This window comes from Narcine bancroftii, chromosome 12 (genome assembly GCF_036971445.1).
Source record: "Narcine bancroftii isolate sNarBan1 chromosome 12, sNarBan1.hap1, whole genome shotgun sequence".
In the NCBI taxonomy this organism is placed as follows: domain Eukaryota; kingdom Metazoa; phylum Chordata; class Chondrichthyes; order Torpediniformes; family Narcinidae; genus Narcine; species Narcine bancroftii.
This window is the reverse complement of record NC_091480.1, coordinates 10,476,032-10,495,374: the sequence shown is the minus strand read 5'-3', so window position 1 is coordinate 10,495,374 and position 19,343 is coordinate 10,476,032. Positions and strand designations below refer to the sequence as shown.

Genomic DNA, 19,343 nt, shown 5'->3' with positions numbered 1-19,343 from the left:
ATTATGAAAAGTTAAAAATGGCCGGAATCCAAAGGATTGAATCTTGCCCATATTGACGGCTCTGACAGGTCAGACTCAGAGGCCTTTTCTACCAGTTCAAAATGTCTCCTGTGAACATTCAGAAAGAGTATATCAAACAAGTAACTAGCCCAAACAACAAAAATCATATAGCTTAAAGGATCATGTTGAACTGAAGGAAATTAATTAAAACATGACTATAAATATATTTTCAGTATTTACATGTTGAGCACACATCATCTTATGTGAACACTTGAGCACACGGACATACACAAACACACCCAAAATTATGCAAGCATACCTTCAAACAAAATGCAACCACACTTTTAAACTTGTGGAAATAGAAATATATTTGCATAGAAACCAAAACCAGCACAGCAGAGTACAGGCACTTCGGCCCACAGTGTTGTGTCGACCTATATAAACCTATTCCACCATCAATCTAAGGGTTTTCAACCTCACAACCTCTAATTTTACTGCATCCAAGTGCCTATCTGAGCCTGTTAAATATCTGCGGAGAGATGATAACTCCAGTTGGTATGTAAATTGATGGCAAACGTATGTGTGTATATTTTGTAGTAGATTCAAGTGTGAGATTGTGTGAATAATCTGCCATCTTCCCATCAAGTTCACACACTTAGCTATGAGAAGGCAGCCAGCCATGTGTGTGGATTGCATACAAATGCTTTTACCTTTGGGAAGTGAGGTGGAAAGTGGCAAGACACAAGCCGATCAAACCTCGAGCATTGACGAAGAACAGCCCACCAGAGAAGCTTGCAATGAGTGGAGAAATATTTTTAAACTGTTACTGTTAAATGTGTGCGTAGTAATGAGCCTCAGGCTTCCTGCCTGGACACTGCATTTGAACGTAGAGAGAGAGAGAGAAAAAAAAAAATCCCCCTTCCCTTTGAGATGCAGCTGGCGGAAATGCTTTTCACACTCGAGTGATATTCAGACACTGTGAGTAGCGACAGCATCACTGCTTCTCTCCTCCTCCTCCCTACAAGAACACGGCCTCATTAAAACTTAAAAGCCTCTGCCTCAGAAGGCAGGCACAGGGGAAAAAAGGGCAGGAATTAGCGCAAAGGGGATCTGTGGCTTTTGACCATTACCTGGATTAACCCCTTCACTTCCCCGGGCAGGGCAGGAGGACCCAGGTGCTCTTCCCGACACCTGCCACCATGGAAGCGGTCGCCTTGTACAATTTTGTGGCATCAGCCAAGGACGAGCTGAGTTTCAACAAAGCAGATATTCTGAAGGTAAGTCTCGCCCAGTATCCATCTTGAGTACAGTGTGGAAATTTTAATCGGTACTTTAGTCATAGGCTCAATCGCCAGGTTATTATCTATTTTTCGGTGGTGCAGTAGTTTAATTATACTTATTGTTTATTAGTGTATTCTATGTACTGGTGTACCTTCAGCAAGCAAGAATTTCAGTGGATCGGGTACATTGTACTTATGTGTATGACAATAAACTCTCTCATTATCATCACCATCAGTTCATTTTTAGATCGACATGCTTTTAAAAAGGAGGCCATTTGGCCTTTCAAGTCTATTCTGCCATTTGACAAAAATTGTGGCTATCTATGTACGACCTCCGTTTATCAGGCTGTTCATCAATAAATCCCTTGACTACCAAAATATTGATCTTTCAATTGACCCTTTATCACCCGCGCCACAGAGACATTTTGGGAGAAAAAAACACCTCCAAATTTTGTGAATAGATGCTTCCAAATCAGCAACCCCCTCCCCCACCTCCACCACCCCCTCAAAAGGAGATATAGCTCTAACTTTGAGTCTACACTATCTTCTCAATTCCTTTACCACCTAAACCAGCCATTCTGAATGGGGTCGTATGCTGCCCTCCGCCCACATTTAAGTAAAAGTCCGGAGTAAAACACAAAAGTCTGCAGACTCCGTGATTAAAGTAAAAACAAAGCTGGAGAAATTCAGCAGGTCAAACAGTGTCCTTTATGTAGCAAAGATAGAGGTATGAAATCAATGTTTTGGGATTGAGCCCTTCATCAAGGTATGAGAAAATGTAGGCAGGTGCCCGAACAGGCCTTTACATTTAAGTAGAAACCCTGTTTTCTTTTCACTTCATGTAACATAAAGATTATTTATGTAATTGATAGAAGTGCGGAAGAAACCAAACCTTGACTGCTTCACAGGGAAGGGGGCCCATAAATTTTGAGTAGAGTCATGGGGGAGAATGGTGGGGGGGCATAGCCAAAAAGAAAAGGTTGAGAATGGCTGATCTACACAGCTGGAGTTTTACTGGAATATTCTGGAACTGAAACATGTTGAAAACTCCGCTTTGACTTTTGCTTATTGTAGGTTGTTTTGAGGATACGTGAATTCGCATTTATATTTACCCCATTCTACGTCACAGCTGCTTTGAAGGATTCCTGAATAAATGCACCTTACCCAGGTTTTTAAAGGAAAATAATGTAAATTGTCTGCCTTGTTTCCCATTCGTTTATTTTCCCAGAGAAAACGTTAAAATCTCAATTATTCGGCTTATGGCAACTTTATTTCTTGATTTTCTTTCCTGAAATTAAACTTGTGCGCTTCAAAGGGCCAAATGCCATTTGTGAGCCATTAATTCAAATATTACTGCACAGTACAGGCCTTTCAGCCCACGATGTTGTGACGACCTGTGTAAACCTTCTCCCTAACAATCTAAGCCTTTCCAAACTCACACCCACAGCCGTCTATTTTTCTTACATTCAGAAGACAAAGGTATTTAATTTGATTTTAATGTATCAAATCCACGCTGCTGAAGATCCAACTGCGCTGGGTAGGTCACATCTCCAGAATGGAGGACCATCGCCTTCCCAAGATCGTGTTATATGGCGAGCTCTCCACTGGCCACCGAGACAGAGGTGGACCAAAGAAGAGGTACAAGGACTGCCTAAAGAAATCTCTTGGTGCCTACCACATTGACCACCTCCAGTGGGCTGATATCGCCTCAAACTGTGCATCTTGGCGCCTCACAGTTCGGCGGGCAGCAACCTCCTTTGAAGAAGACCGCAGAGCCCACCTCACTGACAAAAGACAAAGGAGGAAAAACCCAACACCCAACCCCAACCAACCAATTTTCCCTTGCAACCGCTGCAACCGTGTCTGCCTGTCCCGCATCGGACTTGTCAGCCACAAACGAGCCTGCAGCTGACGTGGACATTACCCCTCCATAAATCTTCGTCCGCGAAGCCAAGCCAAAGAATTGTATTGGCCCAAAGGGTTGTACATACCAGCTTTAACAAGTTAAAAATTAGTTTGCATAAAATGAAACAATTAATTGTTTGGGAGTGATTATTGAATTTATCATTCCCACAAGTTCTGAGATGGGCACTCATTTAAATTTAAAAAAGGGCGTAATCTAACAAAATAATCAATTCCAAACTCTACCATTAAAACCTGCAAAGTAATAAATATATGAAATACTGGTAATCTATTCCAAATACTTCATGGAAATTATTTGTAATTATTTGGCTTTTTCTTCTGCTAATTCTCACTCAATCAGCCTTTATTCCCTCCTGCACTCACATGTTATCTAAAAGCCCAAAATATTAATCTTGTATTGTTTGAAAACCATATAACCATTTACGGAGCGGAAAGTCCGCACCGGTTCACTGATTTCGTGCTCCCTCTTCAGGCATTGGTCCCAGTAGATCTTCATTCAATAACGATGAGTGAATTCAATGCAGGTGGAATCAGATAATAGCAAAACTATGAGCAAACAGATTGGCTGTCTGTGTACCAAAAATAGTAAAACTTGACAAAACTGGATTTATTAAGGAAAGACAAACAATGGACAATATCTCTAAGTTCATTAACTTAATCTATGCAGTACAAGGAAGAAGACTCCAACAGTGGCGGTTGCTTTTGACGCAGAGAAAGCCATTGACAGGGTAGAATGGAATTATTTATTTCAAGTACTACAGCGGTTCAACCTACCAGAGAAATATATTAATTGGATTAAAGCATTACCAATGAAAAGAGTGAGCTGTACATAATAGGTGAATCAACCTACCAGAGAAATATATTAATTGGATTAAAGCATTACCAATGAGAAGAGTGAGCTGTACATAATAGGTGAATCAACTTGCTTCACATTCTTGCTGCAGACTCATGAATGAGTACTGGTATTGCTTGGGGGCAGGGAGAAATGTGGCCATTGAAACTATATGATCAATAAAGAAAAAGTTGGAATTGATCTTCAGACCACAGATGATGGTCAAGAGCCCAACTTCATTACCCTTCCCTGCTCCTCACCTTCTGCCCTGACATTGGAGTCTGGGGAGGAAGTGCATGTCTTTTGGTAGGTATCAGATTTGAAGACTCATAACTATTCTACTTCCAGGTGGCAATTACATTTACAAAAATGTAAATGCCCACAGCTAAGTATACATGTTTAGTTTAGTGTAGAGTCCATTCAGATCTCAGATTTCAGATCTATTGTCAGAGGACATACATGACATCACATACAACCCTGAGATTCTTTTTCCTGCGGCCCAGGCAGAATTTCTACTTACCTGTGGTGTAAACTATATTCAAGAAAAAGGTGCATATGCAAAAGAGAGAAGTGTAAACCAAGAAAGAAATATAAGCAAACTGACTGTGTAGATACAGAAAAAAATAAATATTCAGTAATAAAATGTGCAGAGTCAATAAGTGATTGAGTTTGTTGTTGAGGAGTCTAATGGTGGAGGGGGAGCAGCTGTTCCTGAACCTGGTGGTGTGAGTCTTACAGCACCTATACCTCTTTCCTAATAGCAGCAGCAAGAACAGAGCATGTGGTGGGTGGTGTGGATCCTTGATAATTGCTGCTGCTCTCCAACGGCAGCATTCCCTGTAGATTTTCTCAATGATGGGGAAAGTGTTGCCTGTGATGTACTGGGCTATAACCACTACATTCTGCAGGGCTTTACGCTCATAGATATTGGTGCCCCCCCCTCCCCCACCCATCAGGCCGTAATGCGAATTTAAGTGAACAAGACATTAGTAGTTTGGAATTCAGTCTCCAAAAGCTTCATGTGTATGGTGTAGCTCAGTGACTGAATTTAGCTTAACCTTGGTCATAGGTTGAATTTGTCCAGCAAGAATCGGAAGTGAGGCGAAGTATTGTTGTGAGAAAGACGGAGGAAAATGTTGGAGCAATAAAATAGCCTAGTTTGACACTAGATTGGACTGAGATTGGCTCTATTGTTGATTCACTGGTTAGGATCACATATTGCACAGCATCATTTGTCACAGGGAATATGGTAACCAGATTTAAATTTAAATTTAGTCCTTCAGCCCATGAGCTCATGCATCAGAATTACACCCATCAACCTACAACCTCATAAGGGTGGAAGGAAGCCAGAGCGTCCAGAGGAAACCCACGCAGTCAAGGGGAGAATGAACAAACGCCTTAAAGACATCACCAGATTTGAACCCGGATCACTGGCATCTGTAATAGCATCGTGTTAACCGTAACACTAACTGTGCCGCCCTTAAGATGGTGGTCGACAGTGTGTCCAGACTGACAGAGTCGAAGTCTTTTACGCATTCAATAAAGGACATTCACATTGACAATGATGCTCCCTGCATAGCTCTTGGAGTCGGGGATCTGGTGCATATCAAATCCATCCATCTCTAGATAATGAAATTACAATTTGAAGTGCAGCTCCAGTCGCTGGAAAAGAAGCAATGTTTTAGGTTCAGGACTCAGAACAGTTCTAAGGAACGGGCTTCAAAGTAAAACGTTAACTCTGCACCTCTTCCCACAAAGTAGCGAATTTTTTTTTTCAGATTTTGATTTAGATTTCCAGCATCTGCTGGTTTATTGATTGTCCCTCTCTTGGTTGTGGAGTTTTCCTCCCACCAGAATTTGACTGTTTATCTGCCCGAGACAAGTTCACCTTGCTTCTCATCTTTCCATAGATGGGACTGTGCATGTTTATACAGCCAAAAGACATCAGAACAGAAATTAAGCTCTTCAGCCCAGCGAGTCTGGCCTGACATTTACTCATTAGCTAATCCATTCTTCCACTCTCCCGGCCTTCTCCCCATATCATTTCATGCCCTGGCTAATCAAGAACTTATCATTCTCCGCTTTAAATACACCCAATGATCCGAGCTCCACAACCATCAGTAGCCACAAATTTCACAGATTCACCATCCTCTGGCTGAAGAAACTTCTCCACATCTCTGTTCTAAGCGGACACCCTTCAATCTTGAAGTTGTACCCTCTTGGCCTAGACACTTCCATCATGGGAAACATCCATTCTAATCTACTCTGCTCATGGCATTTCAACATTCAAAATGTTTCAATGAAATCACCCCCCTCATTCTCCAAAATTCCTGGGTGGTGGGGGACCATGAGGATAGAGGCTGTTTTTTAACACATCACATCTTGTAGGTGTCTTCGATGGGGTGAAGTCTGGTGCCTGTGATGTCACTGGCCAAGTTATCAACCTTCTGGAGCTTTTTCTTCTCCTGAGAGTTGGCAATTCTATACCAGACATTGATGTAACCACCAGAATGCTCTCCACGGTACACCTGTAGACGTTTTTGCGTGTCTTCGATGACATACCAAATCTCCTCAAACACCTCACAAAGTATAGCCTTCATTTTTTTTATTTTTTTATTAAATTTTTTATTTTTCACACCATAAATCACAATAGCCATGATATACACTTTTTCTTTTCCACACATTTACAGTGACTTTTTCTCCCTCCCCCCTCCCTCCTCCCAAGCCACCCCCCCATCCCCCCCCCCTCATCCATTTTAGTTATACAATCTAGGTTGCATTAATTCAATTAGACAATGTTGTCATTCAACAAAAATACACCAGAAATTCTACTGAGTCCATTCTTTTCTTTTCTTCTCCTTCCATCAACTTAGGTAATGTTTGTTCCCGGTAGGTTTTCGCTATTGTATTTAATGTAAGGCTCCCATACTTGTTCGAATATTTCAATATTATTTCTTAAACTATATGTTATTTTTTCTAATGGAATACATTTATTCATTTCTATATACCATTGTTGTATTTTCAAATTATCTTCCAATTTCCAGGTTGACATAATACATTTTTTTGCTACAGCTAGGGATGAGGAAACAAATGGTAAAACTAAACAAAAATGGGAACAAGATTTAAATATAAAGATAAAAAAGGAAACATGGGAGAAGTTATGCTCTGGAACGATGAGAAATACAATAAATACGAGGCTGCGTATGATACAATATAATTGGTTACACAGACTATACATTACACCGCAAAAGTTAAATAAATGGGACCCAACAGTATCTGATAGATGTTTTCGATGTAAAAAAGAAAGGGGAACAACAATTCATGCAATCTGGACATGTGAGAGAGTAGAAAAATTTTGGGATGATCTCAATCAGATATTAAATAAAATAACAGAAAACAATATACCAAAGAATCCAGAGATCTTTCTCCTAAGTAACATAAAAAATAAAGAATTTGGAATTGACTTGGAGGATGCACAAAAAAGTATAGCCTTCATCATGATTGCATCAACATGGAGGCTCCACGACAGACCCTCAGAGAAGTTGACATCCAGGAATTTGAAGTTCTTAATTCTCTCCACTGCTAAGCCCTCAATAAGGGCTGGTTTGTGTTCTCCTGACATCCCCTTGAAGTCCACAATCATCTCCTTGGTTTTGCTAATGTTGAGTGCAAGGTTGTTGGTGTGACACCACTCAACGAGCTGATCTATCTTCCTCACTGATATGTGTGATTCTGCCGACAAGCGTGGTGTTATCATTAAATGTGTAGATAACATTGGAATTGTGCTCACATCGTTGAGGAGCGCCTATGTTGCTAGTCAGTGAGGAGGAGATGTCATTTCCAATTCATACTGACTCTAGTCTTCCGATTGAGGAAGTCAAGGATACAGTTGCAGAGGGGGAGGGGTGCAGAGGCCCAGGATTTGGAGTTTGTTGAGCAGCACTGAGGGAATAATGGTGTTGAAGGTTGAGCTTTAGTTGATGAAGAGCAGCCGTATATGTGAGTTGCTGTTTTTGAGATGATCCAGAACTGAGTGGTGAGCTAGTGATGTTGCGTCTGCTGTGGAGCGATTGTGATGAGCCATTGGGCCAAGCTTCAGTTTCCTGGAATGAGACCGTCAGATGGAAGTGAATGTATTGCACTTTGCAATTCTGAAGGGCTTAAAAATTAATAGTATAAGTAGAAGCAGGAATGGACTTCCATTTTCCAGGAAGGCGACAGCTCATGTTTTACCTCAGTGTCATTTCCCACAGTTTCTCCATAATCCTTGGCCTCCTGAGTATCCAAAAATTCCAGCAACCCCTGCCTTGAAGAGACCCCCGCCTCCGATCATCCCTCTGGCCAATGAATCCCACTGGGTGGAGAAGTCAATTCTTTTAATCTCTGACCTGAATGGTTGGCCCTTTATTTTTCAAGAGTATGACCCCTGATTCTGAACACCACAACTACCCTGTCCATCCCCGTGAGAATGTCCAACTTTTTGACCTTTTAAGCCAGCTCCATCCTTCTCCAAAGGTTTCTCTTTTACCTCAGCTACAGTCAAACAAACTTACCTTATGGCATCTGGCACTGAAAGTTCTCTGAGGCATCGATATGGATAGATTCAAGTGACAGATGGGAAGGAACAATAGTAGTCTGGTCCAGCCCACTTGAATGTCTCTGTTGTGAATGGGGAACTCATGCACGCACGCACGCGCACACACACACACACACACACACACACACACACACACACACGCACAGGTTCACACACACATGCATACACACACACCCACACACATACATACACACACACACACACATACACACATGTACATACACATACATACACACACACACACACACAGGTTCACACACACATGCATACACACACACATGTACATGCACATACATACACACATACATACACACATACATACACACACATACATACTCACACATACACACACACCTACAAACACACACACTCACTAAAATTACAGAGAATGTAAATAATTTGATGGAAATAAAAATTAGGCAGGTTCCATGGAATATGAATAGGGCAGTGGTGCAGACATCAGATTGGTCGTTAAAGGTGCACAGAGATGACAATGTAATTGGAATTAATAAACTGGAAAATTTGTTATAGAAACAAAAAATAAATGAAGACTTCTATTTATATCATAACTTCCACACCTTCACAACCTGGGACTTTTCATCAATGAAGTTTTTTGAAGTCCAATATCTCTTTGGCTTGGCTTCACGGACGAAGATTTATGGAGGGGGTAAATGTCCACGTCAGCTGCAGGCTCGTTTGTGGCTGACAAGTCCGATGTGGGACAGGCAGACACGGTTGCAGCGGTTGCAGGGGAAAATTGATTGGTTGGGGTTGGGTGTTGGGTTTTTCTTCCTTTGTCTTTTGTCAGTGAGGTGGGCTCTGCGGTCTTCTTCAAAGGAGGTTGCTGCCCGCCGAACTGTGAGGCGCCAAGATGTACGGTTTGAGGCGATATCAGCCCACTGGCGGTGGTCAATGTGGCAGGCACCAAGAGATTTCTTTAGGCAGTCCTTGTACCTCTTCTTTGGTGCACCTCTGTCACGGTGGCCAGTGGAGAGCTCATCATATAACACGATCTTGGGAAGGCGATGATCCTCCATTCTGGAGACGTGACCCACCCAGCGCAGCTGGATCTTCAGCAGCGTGGACTCGATGCTGTCGGCCTCTGCCATCTCGAGTACTTCGATGTTAGGGATGAAGCCGCTCCAATGAATGTTGAGGATGGAGCGGAGACAACGCTGGTGGAAGTGTTCTAGGAGCCGTAGGTGATGCCGGTAGAGGACCCATGATTCGGAGCCGAACAGGAGTGTGGGTATGACAACGGCTCTGTATACGCTTATATTTGTGAGGTTTTTCAGTTGGTTGTTTTTCCAGACTCTTTTGTGTAGTCTTCCAAAGGCGCTATTTGCCTTGGCGAGTCTGTGGTCTATCTCGTTGTCGATCCTTGCATCTGATGAAATGGTGCAGCCGAGATAGGTAAACTGGTTGACCGTTTTGAGTTTTATGTGCCCGATGGAGATGTGGTGGGGCTGGTAGTCATGGTGGGGAGCTGGCTGATGGAGGACATCAGTTTTCTTCAGGCTGACTTCCAGGCCAAACAGTTTGGCAGTTTCCGCAAAACAGGACGTCAAGCGCTGAAGTCTTCAATCTGAGGCGCCTGCAAGCTCACACCAAGACACAAGAGAAACTTGTCCATGAACTACTCTTTGCAGACGATGCCGCTTTAATTGCCCATTCAGAGCCAGCCCTTCAGCACTTGACGTCCAATATTGAGATGCTGATAAAGTCTCCATAATTATCAGAGAATAAAATAACAATTGTACAAAGGAATCTATAAATAATGAAACAGAAGGGTTTTAATAAACTTTGCACACATCCACAAATAATAGCAGGTGTTTAAGTAACTCCTATTGAGAAGAGAATAGGCAGTAATTTCAACTAACAGTAAGAACACTTTATTGAATACCTGTTTACTATGTCAAGATAACATTCTTTTAACCCTAGTTTCATGCTGGGAGTTAAACTCGACGGCAAGTTCCAGACTAAACACTGCCACAAAAAATAGGAGAGAGGACACATGGTTCAATTTTTAAACAGGTATCAATCAATATTATAAATGGCACATTGGTCACAGGGAAAGAAACAATGGGATTTAAGGTATCTTCAAAATTCACCTCGGAGTAGTAAAAGAAATTCAGATCCAAAAATTCTTTATTTTTACAATTTTGGAGCCCGTATGATAGAATATTGAGATTGAAATTATATTATTTTTAAATTCTCCTGACCAGTGAAGTTTTCCCTGAATGAATAACTTTTGGAATGATATGTTTGGGATCCCTGAGGTTATCTGATGCGATCCAAATTACTAAATAACTATGTTATTATGTATTTAATAATAGATTTAGATTAGTTATGGGATTAGATCAGGTTGGGGGGAGGAGGGTTAGGATTTTTTTTTAGGTTTTAGTTTAGTAGTTTTTCTTCTTAATTTTATGTTTTAGTTTTTTTATATTTTCAAGATATATTTGTTAATATTGTGATTTATTACTGTTTGTTATTATTACTTTATATATGTTGTTTTAAATAAAATATACAAAAAAAATCTCCAAGATTCACCTTGGAATATGAAAAGAAGTAGGCAGGTAGAAATTGGGCACAGGGGCTGGTCACAGGATTGAGTCTTGGAGGTGGAAATTTCCTGATATTGCTGTTCTGACATCTTTTTCTCTTGTGGGGGGGGGTATTGCCTCGAGGCGTTGCTGGTTTTGGGGTTGACTGGGCTTTGGAAAAAGAGGGAAGAGCTCAGACACACTGGGTGGACATTAGGGAGATTGGATCAACATTTGGGAGTGGGCCAGGAATCAGGCTGGGATATTCTGGCAGAGGGTCAGAGTGAAATATGGATGGGGGGCGGCGGGGGTGGGGTTGGTGGAGGATGTCAACAAAGGTGAGGAGGGATTGGAGGACTGGAATGAGCAGAGACCAGACTAATCTCTGCCAGTGAGGGATGTTATTTTCATGTGAGAGTTGGGGAACGGTGCTTTGAGGATTTAATTATTCATAGGCCACCCAGCGACACTAACCACGTACATCTTTGGAACATTGGAAGAAACCAGAGGACCTGGAAGAAACTCACATGGTCATGGGAAGAATGTACACACTCCATGCAGGGAGCAGCAGATTCAAACCCGAGTCGTTGCCATTACAATAGCGTTGGGCCAACCACTATACTAAACGGGCCAGCCAATAGGGCTGAGTTCAAGAAGCAATTACATATTTAGAATGCTTGCACTGTGGTGAAGTGAAGGCTTTCTGTAATAAATTTAATTTATTTTCTTCAGGTGTTGAACATGGAGGATGATCCCAACTGGTATAAAGCAGAATTAAATGGTGCAGAAGGTTTTATCCCCAAGAATTACATTAAATTAAAACCGCACGAGTGAGTATTTACTGGGAGTTATTTGATCTATTCTTGCCCACCCTTAACAGTGGCCCTGTTTCTTGAGGGAACTTCAGTGAAGGCTTTACAATTGACCACCACCATCGAGGGAGTTGGTCAATATGATATCAAAACTAAAACAATGCAGTTGCTGTAAATCTAAAATAAAGTTAGAGAATGCAAACTGTAAAGATTTGCGGCTCAGATATGCTCTGTGGATAAGCATGGGCCGGGGGTTTGGAGCCTGCCTGAGAGAACCTTGGCTTCACGTCTGATGCAACAAGATGGGACCTCCAACTGTGGAGTAAAGCACAAAAGTCTGCAGGCACCATGAGTGAAGTAAGGACACAACGCTGGAGACACTCAGCAGGTCAAAGAGCAAAGGTAACCAACGTTTCAGGCTTGAGGCCTTCATCAAGGTATCTTTGTTGCATAAAGGACACTGTTGGACTTGAGTTTCTCCAGCATTGCGTTTTCACTCTGACAGTGGGGCACTACTTTCAGCCTTGGTTATGGGATAGATTGTGCAGTTTTGGACTGAGAGGCAAGGATCAGACCAGCTGAGGAAAGGCTAGCTTCTCAGAAGCAGAAAACGGAGCTGCAACTGACTCCTCTCCTCTGATCTATAAGCAGGAGCATGATTCAGCAGTAAGTGATGTTACCTTCCAATACTGATTTTAGCACATTTCTTTTATTCTACAGGTGGTATGTTGGCAGAATCTCCAGGATGACAGCAGAAGAATTGCTCTTGAAGCAAGAATTTGTTGGGGCCTTTTTATTACGAGAAAGTGAGAGTTCTCCTGGTGAATTCTCCATTTCTGTAAAGTAAGTAATGCAGGAGTATTGCAGAAAAATACCTAAAACACCAATCTAGATTTTAAAAAATCTCTCAGTGTGTGGTTAGTAGACAATTAGCTTGAGCATTGTTTTATATTGATGGAGAATGAATGTGAAAGAAGATTTAAGGGCCCTGGAGCCCTTTTGGGGGTGAATTGGTGTTGGAGTTAAGGCTGGAGATTCATTACCTGTTGAAAGGATATGATGAAATTTGAGTGTGTTGAACTCCACTTCTGAAAACCAGCTCTGACTGGAATCAAATTTCAGAGAGAGATTTCGAAGTGCAAATGCTGCGACATCGCAAGTGCGTTGACGCACAAGTGACTGCAGATGTGGGAGAGCAAACAATCTGGAGGAGGAACTCAGAGGTTCAAACGGCATCAGTGGGAGAAAAGGGTTGACATGATGAAGGGATCTGGCCTGAAGTGTTGACTGTTCTTTTCCTTCCACTCACGCCGCTGCACTACCTGAGTTCCTCCAGCAGGTTACTTATCTTTGCTAATATCGCACATGTACTATACTTGGATGTGGACAAATATCTATCCTGTGAAGATTTGATTTTAAAAGAAAGGACTATTTTATTTATTTATTTTTATTTTAAACTTAGACGTACAGCACAGTGACAGGCCATTTCGGCCCATGAGTCCATGCTGCCCAATTTACACCTTTTAACCTACATCCTCAGTACGTTTCAAACCGGAGCCCCCAGACAGAGACAGAGAGAACTTACAAACCCCTTACAGACAGCATGGGATTCCAAGGTGGGTCCTGATTGCTGACACTGTAAAGGCGTTGTACTAACCTTTATAACCTGAGTGGAGGCCATTTGTCTCTCTATATCTGTGCCAACCAAATGAAAGAATTATCTGGTTTCATCACATCCCGCTCTCAATCTTTCCCCTTGCCACTTCAGTTATTTTTTTTAACCTTTTCAGACCAATCCAAATATATCTAATAACTATTACAAACAGTGAAGTGCATGAATGAACTAGAATGTTCCACGAAGATACAAGAAGACTTGCTAATGGTCAAAGATGAAAATATATTTTGCTTTTAACTTTCTTATTTGTAATTTAGAAAGTTATCTCTCGGCATTTCCTCAGTTTAGTGCTGAGGGCTCACATACAAAGCCTTATCATGTCAATGCTATTGTTTCTCTCTCCACACTGTCTTTGGTTTTATAATGTACCCCAAAAAAAACAGAGTCTCCCATTGAAAGCATAGCCATTGCAGTATAGTTGCAAAAGTGATCAAATTTGCGTGAACAATTCGGTCATTGTGGCTATCCCTTGAGGTAGGGGGTGATGGGCTTTCTTCTATTTCACAGAGCGTGTGGTTGTTTAACATGTTCTTAATGTTGCACTCCAAGAAACACACGAATCAACCAACTAATTCTAATAGTATGGAAACCACAATTGGGGCAGATTGATTTGTTGTAGCCTTCGTCCATTGAGGACTTGGTTGCATTGTTCTTTGTCAGGGACCTCACCCTCAACCTTACCGCCATGGGTGTCCCAACCAGGAGCAGAACTCAAGGCGGTATCACTCTCAGGACCACACAAGCTTCTCCACCACAACAAGGTGACAATCCACAGAGAAGTCAATTCAGTATAAATAACAGACGACATCATAAAGGATGTCCCTTATGCTGGTCACAACCTCTTCTTACTGCTACCTTCAGGAAGAAGGTGCAGAAGGTTGGTAGATCACCTCTACATTCAAGAGCAACCTTTCACATGGGTGCTCTGTGGTTAGTAAGGGATTACTTTAAGTAGTATGTGAGTAGAAAGAAAAAGGTTGAGAACTACTGGAATAGGAAATCCACTTGTCCTGCCCCAGATTATTTATATGGCCATGACTGATCTATGCTGGTCTCCTTTTTGCCAGTGACTTGTAGCCTTTAATTCCATCATCTTTCAAATATTTATCTACATCTACCTTAAATATATCTGGGACAGGGAATTCCAGAAATTCTCTCCTGTCTGGGAGAAGAAATTTCTACAGCACTCAGTTTTTCATTCCCCTTATCTCGTAACTATATCTCCATCCATTCAAAGTACATAAACAAAGAGCAATAGTTTTTATAAATTCTTTGCTGCCTCCCTCCTACTTTCCAGGTTAAAGGCCAGGTTTATGATGTTGAGTGTTATCTCTGCCATACAGGGGTGCTATTGAATTCAGATGTGATGCTGTCTTCGTAGAAAGTTGAAATTTTTTTTTAAATTGCTTATCATTAAAATCACATCAGCTCAACAATTTGCAGTTTGCTGAACTTTCAAAAGTTGGCTAACTCTGAACATTTTACTGCAGGTCTCCGGAGATGCGCTGATAGTCTCTGCAAAGTTACACCCATATTTATTACAAGTTCACTGTGGGCATGAGATGTCTGGCTGGATATTTCTTTCAAAACGTCTTCATTTCATTGGCACGTACTCTGTCACAGAGTGTGGATGTGGTGGCATTTTACCTGTCCGACCTCATTAGCTCAGAACTGAAGAGATAATTAAGAGTCTCGAGAGTGCTTGGAATCACAGAACACAAATCACTGACACAAATTCCTTCCCTCATAGGGGAGTGAATCTCTGGAATTCTCTGCCTCAGTGGCAGTGAGATCATGGATATTAAGGTAGATGTAGATATACATTTTCTACTGAGGGTAGGTGAGATATAACTCATGGCTTAAGGGTGAAAAAGGGAGACGTTTGGGAGGGAACGTGAGGAGGAACTTTTCACACAGAGAGTGGTGGGAGTGTGGAACGAGCTGCCTGCTGAAGTGATGAATGTGGGCTCAATTTTAATTTTTAAGAAGAATTTGGACAGGCACATGGATTGGAGGGGTTTGGTCGGGGTACAGGTCAGTGGGAGAATAATAGATCGGCATGGACTGAAAGGGCCAAAGGGTCACTTTCTGTGCTGTATGGGGGTCTGTTCTATGGTTCTCTCAGTTCTCTCTGTGTGGAAATATTGTCCCTCAGGTCCCTTTTAATATTTTCCCCACTCTCACCTTAAATCTATGCCCTTTAATTTTAGGCTCCCTTATCCTGGGAAAAAGACAATGACCTTTTACCTTATGAAAGACCCACATGATTTTATAAGTCGCTGAAACACCCCCTTCGTCTCCTACACTCCAGGGAGAAAAATCCCAGTTCATCCAGCCTCTCCTTAGAATTCAAACCTGCCACTAGTGCGGACCCACGGAGAGCAGGAATAGGGGGGGGTGCGGTGTCTAACTGCCCAGTCCGTCTGCCATCAGCTCTGTACAGGCTTTAAATGGCCTGTTAAGGGAGATGACAATGGTTCGATTGAAAATCATGCGTCCTCGGGGTCAAGGTCCTAGAAGGCAGTACCTATGATTGGCAGTGACCACGAGGGGTTACAGATTCTTGGGACAGGGCACTGGAAAATGGGAAGAACGTCCCCCTTTTGAGGAGATGACCCATGGGACGGTGACCAGTGAGGTGCTCTGTGGCTGAGGTACACTCAGGCGGCAGGCTGTTGGTGACTTGAGGTGAGGAACCCACAATGGCTGTGGAGACTGTAGTCAAGGGACCCCCACCAGGCTGCAGCCTGCTGGACTGGCTCGAGACTGGCTTCAGGAGTACCGGGATGCGAAACAGTGCCCAAGGGTACTCGAGGGTCCCTAATTGTGTCCGGTGGTTTGAATCTGGAGCTTGGTTGGCCAAACTTGTATGTGGCTGCAGAGGCTGCGAGAGCGCTGGAGGTGAATCCACTAACACTCAGTGACTCTGGTGGGGGGGGGGTTCTCTTTTTCTTCTCTTTCTCTGACTGTAAGAGGCGCTCTTCAGGCAATTTCTACAGATGGTGAATCTGACTGCCTTACAGCAGACAAAAGGCAATTTTATGTTATACGACACTGCTTTTATTACATGATAATAAACTGAATTTTGAATCTTGAAACCTAACAATCCTGAAAGCATTCTCATGCATCTTTTCTGCACCCTTTCCAGATCTTTCATGTAGCGAGCTGAGCAGAACACAATTCTGTAAGTGTGGTCTCACCAACATCCTGCACAGATGTAACTTGAATTTAAATGCCCCAGTTGCCATGGTTTGGTTTGAGTTCATGCTCATTTTAACCCATTAGCTACCATACGTCTGGTATTGTACCATAGTGGGGAACAGGCCCATTACCTCTCAAGAAGGGGAAAAAAGAGCTTACATCATTTCAGGTTCAGTTTTATTGTCAGAGGGCACACATGACATCACATACAACCCTGAGATTCCTTTTGCCTGCGGGCCAGCCACTAATGGGCAGTGCAAAAAATAAACTTCATGGCGTTAACATGTAAACAAATAAAAGATAATGAAGGTAAATAAATTGACTGTGCAATGCAGAGACAGCAAAGAAAATCAATAAAGTGCACAAGTAAGAGTCCTTAAATGAGTCTCTGATTGACTTTGTCATTGAGGAGTCTGGTGGTGAAAAACCAACCCATAGAAGCACCAATGTTCACATGCATCTTCAGGTACCCCCGTCCCAGATGCCCCCACTCCCTGAGCACCTTGACACCTTTGTATCATCAGTCTATTTACTGATTATAACTCTCTCTTAGTTAGTCACTTACTCCAAAAGCACTCGTAATTCAGAGAAATAATGCATAAAGCATTGCCATTTATAGACAAATTTTAGAGTGGACCCTCTTAATGTGCATTTTATGTTCTCCATTTTTATTAAAAAAACTGATATACTTAATCTATTGTGTAATAGAAGGACCCCTGTCAGACTTTCAGTGTTACGAGATTAGATGCTTGGCTAAGAGGGATGGAAATGCTATTGTGTCTTTCTGCAGGGAATTTTTAGAGATCCCGAATATTGCAGTCAATAGGCAGGGTTGCAAACTGGTTTAAAATATTTCAGATAATCTTCATGCTGAAGATTCTGCTCCAGGACCTTGCATTTTGGGACAGTGATAAAACAGGTGCCTTGGGTAGTAAGGGGAGCCATTACCACTTATTGCATTTGTCCTCTATTTCAAAGTCGATAGCTGACAGTGTAGATTTGGAAAAGTGAATCCGTGTGCAGCATGTTGAACTGTATAAGTCCCAAGCAAGTCCAGGAGGTGGTAGAACAAATTCTCTCAATAGTCTCTTCCCACAGTTTCTCCTCAATTTCCAATTCTTGTTCTTATTCAGACATAGTAACTAACTAAACTATCAGTGAGCACATCTTTTGGAAGTGGGAGACAACCCGAACACCGGGTGAAAGTCCTGTGGTTAATACTCCACTGAGACAGCACTCAAGGTCAGGATAGATCTCAGGTGCTCGGAGCCAACAGCACTATCTATTGTGTCCCCATGTAGATTTAAGTTGTTGCTTGTGTGGTTAGATTGGGTGACGTTCTCCATAATATTTGGTAGATTGAGGATTGTTAAATGCAAGTATTAATACAGGAAAGGATTATAATTAATCTGCATTTATATTCTCTCTCTCTCTCTCTCTCTCTCTCTCTCACACACACACACACACACACACACACACACACACACACACACACACACACACACACACACACACAAAATGGCAGCAAATAAACAAGGTGATAAAGAAGGCATGAGACATACATGTCTATATTCGTGGGGTGTTGCAGCTATTTAAAATTTTTGTTAGGCCACATTTGGGTGTAATTCCAGTCACTCATTGCAGCAAAGGTGTTGATGCTTTGGATAGAGTGTAGGAAAGGTTCACTGGGATGCTGCCTGGATTAGAGACTATTAGCTATTTGGAAAAGATGGACTGTTTTTCTGGAGTGTCAGAGGCTGAGGGGGTCCTGACTGAAGGTTATAAAATGATGAGAGGCACAGATAGGGTAAACAGTCAGAATGTGTCTCCTATTGGGAATGTCATGCACTAGAGCAGTGGTTCTCAATCTCCTCACTGACTATCAACACAGTTGCACCCCAAGGATGCGTGCTTAGCCCACTGCTCTACCCATTATACACCCATGACTATGTAGCCGGGCACAATTCCAATGCCATCTACAAGATGACACCACGTTTGTTGGCAGAATCACAAATGGCAATGAGGAAGTGTACAGAAAGGAGATAGATCAGTTCGTTGAGTGGTGCTATGTCAACAACTTTGTGCTTAATGTCAGCAAAACCAAGGAGATAATTGTGGACTTCAGGAGGAAGTCAGGGGAACATGACCCAGTCCTCATCGAGGCCTCAGTAGTGGAGAGGGTCAAGAACTTCAAATTCCTGGATGTCAACATCTCCGAGGATCTGTCCTGGAGCCTCCACATTGATGCAATCACAGCACAGCAGTTATACTTTGAGAGGTGTCTGAGGTGGTTTGGTATGTTACCAAAGACTCCGTAAACTTCTACAGGTGCACTGGGAAGAGCATTCTGGCTGGTTGCATCACTGCCTGGTATGGAGGCGCCAAATCTCAGCTCAAGAATAAACTCCAGTGGGTTGTTAACGCGGCCTGCGACATCACAGGCACCAGACTTCACTTCATCAAGGGCATGAACATGA

At 42.3% G+C, this 19,343-nt stretch overlaps 1 protein-coding gene across 1 annotated transcript in view; it reads left to right on the top strand.

The window, feature by feature from the left end:
- Positions 1 to 972: 972 nt before the first annotated feature.
- Positions 973 to 19,343, top strand: part of LOC138747564 (GRB2-related adapter protein-like) — a 54,614-nt gene continuing 36,243 nt past the window's right edge. The window contains exons 1-3 of the mRNA XM_069906889.1: positions 973 to 1,277; positions 11,911 to 12,008; positions 12,711 to 12,833. Coding sequence (XP_069762990.1) covers positions 1,200 to 1,277; positions 11,911 to 12,008; positions 12,711 to 12,833 — 299 coding nt within the window. The 5' untranslated portion in view covers positions 973 to 1,199. The remainder of the gene's footprint in view (positions 1,278 to 11,910; positions 12,009 to 12,710; positions 12,834 to 19,343) is intronic.